The sequence below is a fragment of the Pagrus major genome, chromosome 21, assembly GCF_040436345.1.
Source record: "Pagrus major chromosome 21, Pma_NU_1.0".
Lineage (NCBI taxonomy): Eukaryota > Metazoa > Chordata > Actinopteri > Spariformes > Sparidae > Pagrus > Pagrus major.
The window spans coordinates 12,242,425-12,259,674 of record NC_133235.1 but is presented as its reverse complement, the minus strand read 5'-3'; the positions used below and the strand labels follow the sequence as shown (position 1 = coordinate 12,259,674).

Genomic DNA, 17,250 nt, shown 5'->3' with positions numbered 1-17,250 from the left:
AGCAACATGGAAAAGAAGAAAAACAGAAGGGCAATGGAGGCTCATGAAGTGTTTATTCAATAGCAAAAACACTAACTTTAACTCATAAATCCACATGTAAAACTGGTAAGGGGACCCAAATATGTTTCTGATGTAAACGTAGTTATTGTGGGTTCCCAAGTGCTTAACATGACAGGAGAGCAGTAAGAAACATAACAGAAAAGCAGCAACAGTGTGCGTGATACCCGAGGCACAACACACAGTTTACACGTGATTGTTTACACACATGAATGTCCTTTGTTAAATTGTATGCTGGGTATCTGGATGTTCTGTAAACATGTCTGTGAGTAGTTTCTTCTTCATTTCTCAGGAGGCTGAGGACAGAAAAACACAAGCATCAAACTTTGATTCCCATCTTTCTTTCTTTTGTCTGTGTTGAAGCCACAGACAATGGAAAGGATTCTCACTTTTAGGGGGCAGTATTTAGTCATGGAGAAGAAATTCAAACTCAGAATTTTAACATTTACAATATCAATGAGGTAATTATACCAACTCAGAAATATTTATATAACTGAATAAGTAAGTTGTTCTCAGAGGAATATAAGGTCCCCAGAACACTGTTTGAAGCTAGAAAGGTGGCAGGGTCCGCCACATACATGTCCTTTAAAGATGCTATTTGCTAGAAAAAAATATTTTTGAGTCTCATTCCCACCCAGTCACATAGTGACACTTTGTGATTGTAGGACGGGTCAGCCACCATCCCAAAGTGTCAGTTATTGATGATTTGGGAGTGAGACTCAAAAATCTGTTTTTCTCACAAATAGCACCTTTAAGGTCATTTTGTTTATTTCGTTTGTTTAGGCATTAAAAATCACTTAAAGCAACACTAGGTAGTTTTTCGACCTTTAAAATAATGTTTCTAAACTCAGTTAAGTGGTATTAAAACGGTTAATAGGATGAATGGTGACGTCTCTGCAGCCTGAGGGGGGTCGTGCCGGCAGCAACCGCACAGTGTAACTTCCCAGAGCGGGTAGGAACCTATCTGACGTAAAGGCGTCTAGTGCGACCTGCTTTACGGCATACGTCACACGTTTATTCGTCGGTGGATTTAGCCAGCAGCTACTTGGATTTTTCGTAAACCAACGCTATGGCCGAGCCAGCTAAAAAAGCCAAGAAGGTATTGTCTGAGGAGGCGAAGAAAAGAAAAACAGAAAGTGATATAACATGAGCCCGGACACGGATAAATATTAGACCAGGTTACACTCGGTGGCGCGAGCTGAAAGAAGAAATGGTTTTCAAGACTGATGGCGACCTAGCCTTGATGCTACTGGATTTGTAAGTCATATATTACATATATACATAGTTATTATCTTACCGACTTTTACTTTGAGTTGATTTGTTGTTATGTGGTGTTCACTGGGGCACTATTTGTCCACAGTTTATAACCGTAATAAAGCCGGGAGATAATCTAATGCTTGCACGTTTTCATGTAGGGACTGTAAACGATGACTAACTTACTAAAACACTATGAATGTCTTGTCTTGAAAAGTTGTAGATTCCTTAGTTCATGCAGATAATCAACGTAATTGTTGAACAGTGTGGTCGGGAGGTAACGTTAGGCTATTGTTGTTAGCGGTAACGTTAGCATGCTACTTACTGTTGTCGTACCGGTTATACCCCGCCTTTCCGAAAATAGACTTCCATTCTTCGTAATGGCGGGGTTTCCCATTTTTTCTAAAGACCCCGCTATTCCGAAAAGGCTATTGGGGAAACCCTAACCCTAACCCTAACCCTATTGGGAAGTCATTTGAACTTGAAAGTCGGAACAGCTGTGTTTTTGGGGGAGGGTCGGAACAGCGGTGTTTCGGAGTGGGGGTGTTTCGCAATGGTGGGTTTTCAGGATGGAAGGCTGTCCCCTGTCGTACCGAGTTGGTTGTAGTTATTACACCAAACACAACGTCAACTTGTGATTGTATTTAGTAATTCCCAAAAACATAGTTATATTTTCAGACGTTACTAAACACACTCACGCCCAAGCGTCGTGTTTTGGAAGTAACTTAGTCGGTGCAATCACTATAACCAACTCGGTATGAGAATAATTCTAGCATGCTAATGTGCTGTGTAGCCTATATGCGAACAAACTACCAACTGCTATCCCTGAATCTAGCTTGTTGTTGGCACTCGATTGAGGTTTTTTCAGACGATTTCGTGATTCGCCGGCTCCGTCAACAAATTCACGTGTATTCATTTTCCCCAGGGATGCTCATACAGTGACAGTATTTACGACACTGGTAACAGATAATTGCGCTTCTCAACCAGCTGGGGGTAGTAATGAGTCCAAACTACCTAGTGTTGCTTTAACCTCAGGTTCATGGTTTTCTTAATTGTCTCTACTTCATACCAAAGAGTAAAAATATTCTCTGAACCTGTGCTGTATAACAGGAAAACACACAGGCCTGAAGGCAGTGTGTGTCTGTGTGTGCATTTTCTATGTAAAATGTCTTGTTACTATACATTCGCCCAGGTGCTGGTCTGTGTCTGCATGTTTTTGTGTTTGTGTGTATGTGTGTCTGTGTGTTTTTGCTTCATCTACGTCTTCTTTAAGCACAGGGGGTTCATTCTCCAGCAGTGGCAGATGGTATTGAAGAGTCGACAGCGGCAGGAGGCACAGGGGTCACAGCATGGCACGTGAGAGGAGCAGTTTTCCATCAGGCGGCTGCAGCGACGTGCAGGAGTCATGAGGTTTGACCTGTGTTTCTGAAAACACATGTTCACACAGAAAGAATGTATTACAGAAACAAGAACATGTAACAGGATTAAAAACAGGACGTTAGAATGATAACCAAAACAACACATCTGCTGACATGGGGCTGTGTGTTGTGAAGTTTAAATTTTTTTTAACTTTCTTTTTACTTTTTCAATTTTGACAAGAAAAGCATTGTACAAAAACATAAAAGCGCCTCATACTACACAGAACATGGTGAACAAAAACCCCCACATGGTGAAAAAAAACAACAAAAAACAAACAAACTAATAAGTAAAAATAAATTCAAAGAAGATTAATATGAAGTACAGAAATATGTAACAACATAAGGGAAAAGAAAAAAAAAAACATACAACAGCATTGAAAGCTCAAATTGACAGTTGAAGGAATACGTAAGCAGATATCCAGGCAATACAGTGTTACGATATGGTGTTTGGTTGATACCAAAACTCAAGTGTGGTTCTTTCTAGGAATGTCTGACCAGATAAGTCCATAGAGGCCCTTCTGTAGAGTCTGTGCACTCTCCATACCGATATAATTCAAAAAGGGGTTCCAAGTTTTATAAAATAACACAGGTTCGTCCTTAAGCCAGTAGGTCATTGCTTCCAGGGGAATAAGGCGAAGTTTTATTTAAAAACATCAGCAAGAAGACACCGAATATAAGTTGAAGACAATCCTTCCTTTTTGAGAAAGGAAGGATTGGGGCTAGCTGGTTAGCAAGGGCACTTCAGTAGACATCACTGCAACACAATGTATAGACAAAGACACAGACTTATTTCTTCACATTCTGTTGATAAAGTTATTTTTTGAATGTAATAAATGAAAAAAAATCTGGCCATATGACTATAATTTGTAAGATATGGTCAGATTGTTTTGTGAAAAAAAGAAAGAAAGAAAGAAAAAAGGAAAAAAGAAAGAAAGAAAGAAAAAAAGAAAGAAAGAAAGAACAGAGGAATCTTACAGGGATGCGACTTTCCTGTGGTGGAGAAATCTTTCGCCTCGCAAACAGTCGTCTGGTCTTCACTTGGCTCCAAACTAGGGTTGGACATAGTGGAAGAATAATTCAAAAAAACATTGTTGATAACAAGTGATTTATAAAGTTAAAAGTTAATTTAGTTTCCCTTACCAAGAAAAGCAAACACTTCACCACACTCTCTTGAGATCTACATTAAGAGGCACTTAGAAACAACATGCAGTGTCTTGTTTATTTTCCTCTCTGTGTTCTGTCGCGTTAACACTTGATTGCAGGCAGGGTTTAGCTCAGAAGAGAAGTAAATGCGTATTTAAGATTATTTATCCCAGATTGGTGTTGTAGGTCTGCTCCCGGGTCATTTTACAGTCACATGTGCCTGAACAAGCTACATTCAATGTGGAGGAAACATTAGTTTTATGTATTCTGCATGTCTGAATACATTATATCTATAATAGTGCTTTTCTAGATACTCAAAGACTCTTTACAAAGGAAACAACATGAATGCAATTGTGTGAGCTTGGGAGCTGTGTTGTTGGCTGCAGCAGCTCCCAGAACATATCAGAATCAACCACAAATGAACGAATGAACTTCAAAACCAAGTTAGAAAACTGGGACCTCCTCATGACGTCAGTGTATGAGTGGGAAGCTGTTGGCTGGCTAGAATCCATTGGATTAGGTTGGGGTCAGCCAACGTGGTGTCATTGCCATATGAGCTCACCACCACAAAGCAGGGTGGTTAAGGTTCAGCGCGATCTAATTAGCGGGCAGTGGTTGAGAACTTGGCGTGCTGACATCCTTTTAACAAAACTGGGATTTGATATGAGGAATTTGTAGCCCTAAGCAAGAGAGGAAAATAAGCCCTGTCTGACTATCTCTGACAATTTTGGTATCTAGTTGACTTTTTGACAGATTCTATGAAGAAGAAGCTATTTGCAAATGTTTGATTATCCTTATGGAACTAATGAGACAAGTTTTAACACAACATAAAACATCACAAGAGAAACATTTGTTGTACAAATGTGTTTTTACTACTTTCTTTGTTCTTGGCCTCCTTCATCCCTCTTTTCTCCAACATTTGTTCGCCTGTTGGCAGGAGGATTTATCACTGAGCAGTCTGCGTTTTATTGAATCTGAAAATCACATTAAAGTCTCAGCTCAACACAACTTTATTGATATAGCACTTTAAAATACGCAGTTGATCCAAGGTGCTTTACAGCACACATAGGAAAGCAAAAAAGAGACCAAACATCAAAGAAATGAAAAGGAAAGAGTGATGATACAGTATAATAATAATTAAAAACATTTATAACAACAGCAATGATAATACACTGCTCCAAAAAATTAAGGAAACACTTAATTGTCAAAGTTTAACACCAAGTCAGTTCAACTACAAGGATATCAATCCGCCCATTGAGGAAGCAAAAGCAAGACAACCCCCACAAAGGGAATGGTTTTGCATGTGGTGGCCACAGACAGTTGCTCTCTCCTCTACTTCCAGACTGATTCTTCTCTAGTTTTGTGTTCTGCTCGTGTCCTTGTCACTGTACCTAATAGGATCTGACCTTTGGGGTGGCTCAGCCCCCAGGAAGCAGCTGACATCCGCTCTTGACGAGGAATTATGAGGCTACTGAATTTAATCCAGTTTTAAAATTTCTTAGAAAAGGCTAAGATTTTTCATAAAAGCAAGAATCTTTGATTATCCAACCATGATCTATGTACACGTTCCACTGACATACAATCCCCCCACTAAATCAGTCATTTCACCAGATGAGAGTCTAATATCTTCCTAAACCTATGATAACAGTAATGATTAAGGATGAACAATGATCAACTTTTCTCCAAAAATTAGTTAAAGTAAACTGAGGAGAAGGCTCAATTGACCACAGCTGTCTGTCTATAACATTGTGTCTCAGGTTTTTTGGCCTATTAAGGGATAAAAGATCATCTTGAACTATAGCCAATTTTGGGCTATTTTTAAAAGCCTATGCCCTCTAAATGGGATTTAATATGCATTGAGACATGAACCACCTTCCTCCATGCCATTGACAGTACAGTATTTCTGTATCATATTTACACAGTACTGAAACACATTGGTTTTCAGTATAAACTACGCATGGTAAATATGGAAAATGGATGGTAAAAATTTGAAGACAAAGTAAAATATGAACTTCAAAACAAATTTTTTTTTTTTGATATTGGAATATTGTTTGTATAAACTTACATTTTCAGAAAACTTGTGATACAAAACAAAATTGTCTCAACATAAGTAATTAGCTAAAGAAGTTTCAAAGAAATGTCAATGAGTAATATTTTCTACCCTATTCAACTGTAATATGTTGCCTGCGGAGGTCTATGTTAGGCCTAATATGCTATTTAGTATAATGTACTTTATTTTTATAGGTAATTAGTGAGGTGGTTTGCCCCTATAACAATCAATGCCCTTTTCTCACCTGCTTCTTCCAGGTCTTGCACCCTCTGTGTGTCCTCTCTCTCTCCATCCTGCTCTTGCCCTCTCTCTATCCTCCTCTCTCCCTCTTTACATACATACAAACGTTTTGTAAGGAAGTAGTTATAAACCTTTAAAATAATACATAAAGCAAACAAGCCCAGTGGGCCAATTTCTGAGGTAAATACAGCAAATGTAGGCCTACATTATAACCTGTCAATGTGCAGTGGGACAGAACTTAAATGTAACGCAATTCAAGAAGAGGCATTGATAAAATCGTCTTGTGGTCAACTACCGTTTAATAGACATCTGACAGATTATGTCAAGGTTCTAAAATGAAGCATTACCTGGTCATTAGTGTTACAACACACTGTCGATTTCGTATGGCGGCTGCACCGCAAGTTATCTGATTCTGCTCTGCCTCTAGGAACCATGTTTGGTGTGCTCGGGCTGCATTTTTTGTTTTGTAAAACAGGAGGCGCCCACCCACCAATCAGAGGCAAGAGATTCATGCAGGGAGGTTGTGCTTGATTTTACTGGCCCATTTGAACCTGTTACCATTTTCTTCCACAGCAAACAAAACAGGTTTGCAAAAAAAAGGATATACGATTTGAGGACTAAACGATAGGATGGGCTAAGGCAAGTTTTGGATGGGCTTGAGCCCCCCCAAAAAAGGGCTAGCCTCGCCACTGATCGCGATGCATCTTATAATCAAGAAATTTCCACACCTCTATTATGTATATGTGCATCCGACGCCGCCAAGTACCACCATACACTGTCCAGGAGCTCACTCATGCCCTGATCCTGGGCTGGGACGATATCCCCCAGGACACCATCGACCGTCTCATCAGGAGCATGCCCAGACATTGTCGGGAGTACAGTCTGGGGCCAAGAAGTCTTTGATCAGATGACTTTGGTGGTCCCCTGTTGTTTCCTGTAGTACACCTTTTGTTTTTGATTGAAAAGCTTGGGTGATCCTGGGACTGACCAATTTGTATGTGTCCCAAATCTGCAACCACATGCAGGTAGACGGAAAAATGAGTTGTGGGGTCATGGTTGGTCTATGCTGAGTGCCATGTGAGTGATGGCTCTGTTAATAGACAGGGAGGAGGTTGGGAGACAAATGATTGTGGGGGCAGTGTGTGTACGGGAGCACTTATTCTTTTTGGAGAAAGGCAGCATGTTGAGAAAATGGGGAGTAGTAAAGCGCCTATACAGAATTAACAGATGTGGGAGGGGGGGCAACAGAGAGTGCTTTGAGTCTGCAAATGGCAGAGAGCCTTTGCTGGCAGCTTCTGCGGATGTCTGTGTTCTGAAGGTCAAAGCTAGTTTTATTGTCTAGTCTGATCCCAGTGTATTATAAATGTCAACTTCTCAACTTTCCTAAAACTGGTGAAAATTAGATTCAGGGAAGCGCAGTGTGTGTTGACCCACTTCCTTTGTCTGACTAACATTCAGCTGCAGATAGATACTATTGAATGAAATGAGAGATGGAGTGTTGACATGTCATCACAAAATTATTGTCTTTAAGAAGTACAAAAAATGGCTTTGTTGTGTACTGAAAGTTTAGTTTAGACATCATCTGGGAAGTCGTCCTTAGAAACTGTTTTAAGTGCAGGCACTTTCAAAAAACACTGGGCAGGTGATTGGACAAACCATTATGAGTAAACTTCAACCAGTCAGACCAACAGTAGGAGAGCACTACCACCAGCGGAGCATGTTGGTGAATGAAACTCTTACCGAGGCCAGTCTGGGAAGAGAGAAAACACTTCTCCTTGTAGAAAAGCCTTCAGTGCCGTTCTTTGTTCTTCCTACAACAAAGAAATTCTCTCAGGTTCTGATATTATTGATGCTACGCTAACCTCTTGAGGAACCGCCATGTTTTTTTTTTCAAATGAACAGATGCTATATCAGTATTGGGTTCTGATCCGGCCGTAAAATAAATCCATAATGATAAATCCAATGAGTCCTTTGATAAATCCAACACAAAAACTGTACTTATTTATTCTGTAGCATTTACTTTTCCCTACAGCCCCCCACAATGGTGGTCGGAGGACGCTGTCACATAACTCCAAGGCTCCCTGACATGCAGGAACGGGGATATCTTTGAGGTGCATCTCCAACCTTATCCACACTCGTAGCTGCTGTCTCTAGCTGCTGGTGGTTCCTCACTGGACACAGGGTGGTCCAAACCACTGGAAGGGGCTGAGGGCTCCAGTGTTGGTGGTGATGGTTGGAGACCTTGACATAACAGTCTGTAGTCTATCACTGAAGAAGTTGTGTAACCAGTGAATGAAAGGTGCGGTGATGTTTAGGTGCTGGAGCATCTTTTTCATCTGACACTGGATTGTGTTGAAAGCAGAACTAAAGTCGAGGAGGAGGAGTCTGACAAAGTTGCATGGTGTTTCTAGGTGGTGTAGCTACGGCATTCATAGTTACCCTAATGGAATTTTAGCAGACTTGAGTCGAAACGCTTAAATATTGGAGATTATTTTAGTTTTGTTGATCAACAAATAAAAGATGTGAAGAAAGTATGTAAATTCATGAATCATAGATCATGAGAGGCCAGCTGAGTTACTCAGTTCTTTTTTAAACAACTTGGCCTGCCATTTGTCTTTGAAATGATTTGAACTGACAGACAGTCATTGTTAATTATCTGCTGATTTTTTTTCTTGCACTGCACTGAAGTAGGAACATTTCTATGATTGAATCAAGGGCTATGAAATCAGTGTGAATCAGTGGTTTTGTTTTGTACATCTAACATTGCCAAACAGCACAGAGAACAGTATGTACAGAAGGTGGGGTGTGTTTCTTGTTTTTCGTTAAATGATTTCAATAATAATGAAATAATTATTAATAATAATGAAATAATGTACTAAATTTGTACCTTAAGGGGTACAACAGCTTATCACTGGGGCAGTACCATCAAAAGTACACCCATTGTACTTCTTAACAAGGGTACATATTAGCAGTGTTGGGGAGTTGAACTACATAGCTTAACTACAATTTGCTGTAACTTGCTGGTAGTTAAACTACATTCATATTTTGTGCTGCGTCAAGTATTTCAACTACTTTTTGGGTCATTTTTTGTAGTTTAACTACTCAATTTACAAACTAAATTTTTTTTTATTAAAAAAAGACCTATATAATATAAATTTTATTTTATTTTTCTTTGAAAAAAGGCATGAAACATGTCATGACATGCTAAGCCAACGCCGCCTCTGATTGGCTTGCCCTGGCAGCACTCAAGTAATCCAGCTGACCTTAGTGAACCGTTTGCCTTTGAACTATTTACCACTTTGCGTTACCTCTGAATCTCAGGGCTACAACTTCAGTCACCTCTATGCCTGCTTCTGTTATATCTTTTACAAGGTCCTCCTCAGTTTAAAGGCTTACGAGATCCATGGAGATACTTTGCACCTGCAGCACAGGGCAAGGGCAAGGCGAGCTCTGAGCTGCCAGACAGCGTTCCCTGATATTGTACCTTCACATATAGAAAAAGTGGAACATATTTGTACATTTTACTGTTTGAGAATATATATGTACCTTTTTGGCCCTAGAAAGGTACGTATAGATCACCTTGAGGTCCAATATTTAGCCCTGGTATAGATTGAAGCATGGGGTAGAGAAATGTACTCCTACTGTACAAGTTTTTCTGACAGTGAATGATTTTTACAGCTCTCATTTTTCTGTGATGGAACACAGAAGCATTCATGAAGTTTGGTTAAATAATTAATTTATTATAGGTCTTCTGAAAATGTGTCGGGTCAAAAATATACAAACAGTAATTCTAATGTTTGGTTAAATGTCCCTCTGCCATTTTCACCTCAGGTGCTTTTGATAGCCATCCACAAGCCTCTGGATGAATCTTCAACCACTCCTCTTGACAGAATCGGCACAAACTTGTTTCTTCAGCACAGTCCACATGTTCTCGATGGGGTTCAAGTCGGGACTTTGGGAAAGCCATTCCAAAACCTCAACTCTAGCCTGATTTAGCCGTTCATTTACCACTTCTGATGTGTGTTTGGGATTATTGTCCTGTCGGACCCAACTGCACCCACAGTCATCTGACTGATGATTTTAGGTTTTCCTGAAGAATTTGGAGATAATCCTCCTTCATTATTCCTTTTATTGTCTTTAGAGCAGCAGATCCACTGGCAGCAAAACAGCCCCACAGCATACAGTAATACTACCAGCACCATGCTTGACAGTAGGTTTGGTGTTCTTGGGGTTAAAGGCCTCATCTTCTCCCCTCCAAACATATTGCTGCTCACTGTGGCCAAATAACTACATTTTTGTTCCATCTGACCACAGAGTTTTCCTCCAGGAGGTTTTGTTTTGTCCATGTGATCAGCAGAAAATCGAGCTTTAAGGTGCTGCATCTGGAGCAAGAGCTTCTTTCTTGCAGGGAAGCCTCTCAGCCCATGTTGATGCAAAACACGCTCGACTGTGGACACTGACATCTGTCTTCTAGCAGCTTCTAATTCCTTCCACTTGTTTTTGGTGGTTTTTGGTTGACTCTTGACCATCCTGACCAGTTTTCTCTCAGCAGCAGGTGATAGTTTGCTTTTTCTTCCTGATCGTGGCAGTGACACAACTGTGCCATGCACTTTATACTTACAAACAGTTGTTTTCACAGTTGATCTTGGGACCTGTTACTGCTTTGAAATGGCTCTAAGTGACTTTCCTGACTTGTTCAAATCAATAATGCGCTCTTTCATATCAATACTGGGCTTCTTAGACTTTCCTATTGCAGCGTTTGTGGCTGAGTCTTCTGGGCCCAGAAAAGATCTACCCAAAGATGGCCAAAGATTTACTGCCAGACCCCACAGTTACCATCAGCTCTTGGAGCATTTTTGCATTCTTTCATCTTCTTGTTTTCATTTTGTGGCAGCAATATTAGAGTTCTGGATCAGTCTCACTGCTATCAGAAAAAGGTCTGACAAACATGCTGTACACCACCTCCCCAAATGGCCAACAAAGTTAGCAGCTAGCTGGTGAACACAGTTGAGCATTAAGCAATGTGACATACATTTGGCCACATGGCCACAAAAACATGACTCCAAATGAGACATGTTTCTCTGTGTCTACTGCCAGTGTTGTGCAAGTGCAAGTTTGTAATATCAACCTCATGAAGTGATATGTTGCATTGCCATGCCAAGCAGTTAGAGGTCAGCGACGAACACGACTTTCAGCTCACGTTAAGTTACTTTTAAAAGGAACAGTTCTTTACCCAAATATCAGTAAATGGTTTCCCTGGAACAGGTTTGCAAATCTGAGAACTGAAACATCCTATCACATCATCATCAAACTGATTGGCTGGCCAAAACTGTGTCTGATTCTGGTAAAGTTTCACAATGTTTGTTGCAACATAGCAGGCTTAGCACACAACACAACATCTTTTTTTATCATTAAGTTAAACTCTTCGGTATAGCACACTACAGTCAGGAATTATGGAATGTGTGAACTATAAGTGGGACAGACTCTGCATGTGTCCTGCTCAAACTGTGTTACAACTCAATAATCGACAGCAGCTGCTTCAACACTTTTTGTGTTGAAAAACATAAAATCACACATCCAAGCAATGGCTTGATACACTTATATGCAACATTGGTTAAAGGACAAAGACAATAATTATTTAGATGACATTTTGAAATGTCTAAATGACGTTAATTGTGGAGAGGTTTTGTTAACTAGCGCTATGAAAACAAACAAACTGCAATAAAAGCTGGAAACCAATAAATTCCAACATATTTGTGTGCTTAAACTCTGAGTTTGACAAGATTCCTTGAAATACATAAATGTTTGGCACTACTAGGAAATTGTAAAAAGCTTCGCAGCAAAACCTCCTGAGGACTGATTAAGTGTAACCAATGCTCTGAAGAAGGCTCTGTGCTGAGAGGAGTAGGCTGTGAGCACCCTCACCGGAGATTTAAGATCATCACTGACTGATTCTCTCATGCCTCAACCAACTAAATAAACAAACTCTCTTTGTTTTCATGACTGAATAAACAAACTGACCTTAAAGGACAACACAGTTTCATTCTGTTTTACTGTGTTTATATGTGGCGGACCCTGCCACCTTTCTAGCTTCAAACAGTGTTCTGGGGACCTTATCTTCCTCTGAGAAAAGCTTGTTTATTCAGTTATGGAAAAAAATAAATATTTCTGAGTTTGTATTACTACGTCAGTAATTGTGTTAACATTAAAATTCTGAGTTTGAATTTATTCTCTAAAGCCACATTGTCCTCCTGGATCCACAGTCTTCACATATATACAAAATTTAATTGTATCAGATATTCTTCTATATCTGTTCCTGGGAGAGGGTTCCCTCCTCTGTGGCTCTTCCTGAGGTTTCTTTTTTCTTTTTTTCCCCCCAAAGGTTTATTTTTAAACATGGCAAGTTTTTCCTCACTCAAATCGAGGGTCTAAGGACAGAGGATGTCACTCACTGTACAGCTTGTACAGCCCACTGAGGCAATGTGGTTGTGATTTTGGGCTTTATAAATAAAACTGATTTGATTTGAAGCTGTTTATTTGTTTCCTTATCAATTCAGTGGTCTTGTACATTCTGTATTTGGCTGTTGATATTTTTGTCTTTGATTTAGCTGCAGGTAATTTCTCATATTTTAATGTGGGGTGAGGAGGGCGAGGATGGGGGGTTTTACTTTGCAGAAATGATTCAAGATGAGAATTTTAGTCAGGTTAAATCTGCAAATGTCAATCCACAGACTTTCAAACACAAAAACGTTTTAAAGGTGCACTGTCCCCATAACTGTAGTAATGGGGAAGACATTTTAAACAGAAGATCTTCATTCACTGAATTTTTATGTCTAAACAACCTAAATAAACAAACTCTCTTTGTTTTCATGACTGAATAAACTGAATAAACAAACTAAAGGACAACACAACTTCATCCTGTTTTACTTTGTTTATATGTGGCGGACCCTGCCACATTTCTTGCTTCGAACAGTGTTCTGGGACCTTATTTTCCTCTGAGAACAGCTTGTTCATTCAGTTATGGAAATGATAAATATTTCTGAGTTTGTATTATTACCTCATTAATATTGTAAATATTAAAATTCTGAGTCTGAATTTCTTCTCCAAAACTACATAATGCCCCTTTAAATATACATTTAAATATGAGAAATAAGCCACGCAGGTATGAGTAACCTCTGTCTCTCCTCCTTTCAAATATTTATTTTCGCAACAATTAAATTCACGTAGGCTTACTTTGCAAAACCAGCCCATTTTATTATGTCATATGGATTCATATGGACGTTTTTTATTTATTTATTTATTTTTTTAATCCCGCACAATTTTCGTTCACGCTGCTGCCTTTGAACGCCACACCGCACTCTCAAAACAAATAAAACAGCATGAATGTTCTCAGACAATATCTTCCAACAAGGCTGAGTCCTCACCTGTGTCATTCTCAGTCTTCCTCACATCTTTCTTCGTGTCCTCTGCCCAGGACAGCGGGAAGGCAAGCAAGAAGAGGCACAGCAAGTGTTTCCCTGTGATCTTCCTCATGATGATGATGATGAGATCTGTTGATGGAAAAGGAAAAAAAAGAAGAAAAAAAATCACTCTGACGTTCATTAAATAAATCCCAGATTTGTCAGGCACTATTGGAGAGAAAGACAACCCAAGACTCACGTACTTGTCCTCCTGTCAATGCTCACTTGGAACACCCTCTCTGGTTGTGAGGAGGCGTCAGTGTGTGCGATGAGCGACACAGACCGACAAGCTCCGCCCCCACGTGACGGCCCCGACACGCTGCAGGAGATGATGCTTGGTGAACCAGTTGCCCCGGCAACAGACAACAGGTCAGTTTCAGAGAAAGGAAATACAATGTTAATAAAGGTTCATATAGAGAGAAAGATGGACGTGTCTTGGTGCCAACAAAAGACACTCTGGATTGAATGAACCCTTACTAACTTTTAAGTTGAGTGACGACTTTCTAAGTCCGCTACATTCACTCCAGTAAAAGCTCATAAATAATGTTAACAATGGTTCAAAAGTGTCCCAGTGAGCCATGCTGTCAGTGAGCGAGCATGGACAGTACCAGACCAGCTCACGTAAATATAATGCGGCTGTCATTAAAGGTACAATATGTAAGAATTTTTCACATGTTGAATTCATACTCAGCACAAATATGTTGCAGCATATCAAAGTTACCGCTAACTGCTGCTAACTATAGCCTACTTAGCCGTGCAGATAGCGGTTCAGACTGGGAGCTCAGGGACCAGTGGAATGTAAGTGTTCATACTGCTAGCACTGGAGCTTCGGACCAGGACGGGCCAGGACTTGGTTAGCATGCTAACTTCAGTAGACATCTCTGCAACACAATACAGAGGCATCATAATTTCAAAAGTACTATTTATTCATATTCTGTTGATGGTTTTAGTTTAGTTGTAAAATGTTTTCAACCAAAATTCTTACATGTTCAACAAGTCAACATGTCTGCCTTGAAAAAGGGTCCATCCAACACAACAAAATTACATTATTATAATGTTATCGTTAGCCTGCGTCAACAGTGAAGTGTTGATAGGTATTTATTTTCTAACAACTCATATTTGTGAAAGTTAAGTTTTACAGAAAGACAATTAGCCTACTCAACTTTTTTTTTGTTCCACGATGCAACTCAACCGGGAAATATGGGAGGGTAGACCCTAGCAGTGGCTAATGTAGCTTGAGCTGCTAGCATCAAACAGAGGTGAGGAGCAGTCAGAGGTCTGGTAAGCTCGGTTCTTTCTTTCTTAAACGTGCAAACAAAATCAAACAACAGCAAAAAAAATGTAATTATCCTTCATTGAATGTGTTCGTGTTTTTGGTGTCTGGTGAACTGCACATATCCATTTGTAAAAAAAAAAAAAAAAACGAACGTGAATGATCTTACCGAAATACCACACTTGTGATTTATAAAGCATAAATGTTTGTTATTAAAGGCGGTTTGTAACAAGTGACTAAATGAGGCTACAGGGTGGTGGGGAGATTTAACATTAACATTTCTACTCACTAATCCATCTCTACAAGGGCCTAAATGACAAAACAAAGGTTCTACTGGAAAAGAAAAGCTTGGAGCAGCTCAATTTCAAAAAGAATGTGAAATAGTTCATTTTAGTCTGTGTGAACTGAATGTTGAGCTAGCTCTTATGAAGTGTGAGCTTTCACAACACTGATTTCAGGGTCCAGGTATTATACATGCTGTCCTCTGTTGCACTATCATGCCATACTGGCAAAGAACAGACATCGTTCATGTTATTTTTAACAGCTGTGCTTTTCCTGTATGGAAAACGCTAATTTAAAAAATTTATTGGAACGCTTGCTTTGACAGCTCCTCGGGATCCGTTACAGCCACAGCAGGGCAGAATGTTCCAGTGAACACGGACTCCTGTGGAGCGTTGTTGGGCTGGTACTTTGTTCTCCTTCTTTATTTTTTTCCCCTGATTTCAATGAAAGGGAAGGCCAGGTTCATGTTGATGATACCATGCAGGAGAAGCAACAGTATGTTCAACATCATAAAGGTTGTTTCAAGGAACTGCAGAGATGTAAATAAACTCAAATAATGTGAATGAGGTGATGAGCAGTATGAAATACCTGGAAGCAAATAGGAGATATCACAAGGGGAGGGTTTTATCAGCTGCTCTTGTTATCCAACCTTTAACAGGTTTATAGATTGGAGGGCAGAATGACAGGCCAATAATATTTTTATCTCCCCTCTACAATAAAAAAATCTGTTTCAAGTTTATAGTCTGAACGATGATGTATTTAATTGACCCTCTTCCAATCTCCATGTTACCCTTTAACAGCTGGTGATTTATTCTGTAAAAAGTGATGAGACATAATTCGCTTTGTGCAAGAATCTGTTTATTTCTTGGAAGGCTTCCTGTCAGTAGACATTTGGAGACATAAGCTGGAAGGTTAAAGTGACGTAAGCACATTCCAGCCCTATTCTTGCATTGAGTAGCTGCACTGTCTAAAAATTGTATGGAAGCAAAAAAGGGTAATTTAAGAATAAGTTCACCCAAAATTGAAAATTCATTCATTATCTACTCATCCCCATGTCAACTGAAAGTTGGGTGTAATCCACAAAACATTTCTGAATGGGGACTTGTTTTAAAGCATAGACTGGAAAAAGAATTAAATGGCTCCATGCAGCACATCCTGCAAAATCCAAGTATCAGGAAGCTCCGAGATCACAAATTGATTTGAAAAGACGTTACTTGCACGCTTGATGCGCAGTGGACCCACCCAGATGGGATGCACGCTAACACTTTTATCTTAGCAGCTACAGTGAAGATTTTTGCTTTTAAAAGGGTGTAAAGTCCCCATCTACTTAAGTTGTTAAGCAGAATGCTGCAACACTGTTTTGCTCTGATGCTCCAGAAATGTTTTGAGGACTATAAAACTTCACCCGACTTTCCATCGCCATGAAGGTGAATAGATAATGAATGAATTTTCAGTTTTGGGTGAACTTATCCTTTAATATTTTCTATGGCTACAAAGCTTTATTACACGTTCACAAATTCACACATTCAGATATGTCTATGCAGTGTTTCTCCCATGCACACAAAAGGTGATATACAACTACAGGCTGTGAAACATCTTTTTCCATATTGAATGACCTGAAATGGCTTCCACCAAATTGAAACGTACTCTAGTATAGATGCTGCCTGGTGTTCGATTCATGGCGATTCAAAAAACATTCCTCCAGGTGTGAACTGCAGATGTGTAGTGGCTCTCACTCTATCAATCTCTAGAATTGACAGCAAACTGGTTGCTAATAATGACCGAATGGTGCTCATGTGGCATGTTGTCACAGTCTTCCTCCTTGATCAATAAGGAATCACTTTACCACCATCTGTTCAGAGATTTAACTTTATGATTCATGCACTTTGGGTCCTGTAAAAAGTGATGAGATAATAACTCTTTGTGCAAGAATCAGTCTGAGAGTCAGCGTGATCTCATAAATAGTAAGCCACTTTTATGGACATGAATCACACATTTGAATCTTTTCTCCTGCATTTAGCATGTTTGAATTTTATGAGTTTTGCCCGTGCAGGAAAAGACGGTCAGGTTCAA

The 17,250-nt window shown here is 39.7% G+C and overlaps 1 protein-coding gene across 1 annotated transcript; it reads right to left on the bottom strand.

Annotated features, from left to right (window-relative positions):
• Window positions 1–36: 36 nt before the first annotated feature.
• Window positions 37–13,695, bottom strand: asip2b (agouti signaling protein, nonagouti homolog (mouse) 2b). The gene is made up of 3 exons (XM_073491495.1): window positions 13,587–13,695; window positions 3,705–3,778; window positions 37–2,736 (listed from the first exon to the last, which is right to left on the bottom strand). Exons 1-3 carry the CDS (start codon window positions 13,693–13,695, stop codon window positions 2,569–2,571), a joined length of 351 nt encoding a protein of 116 aa, XP_073347596.1. The 3' UTR covers window positions 37–2,568.
• Between the last annotated feature and the right edge of the window lie 3,555 nt (window positions 13,696–17,250).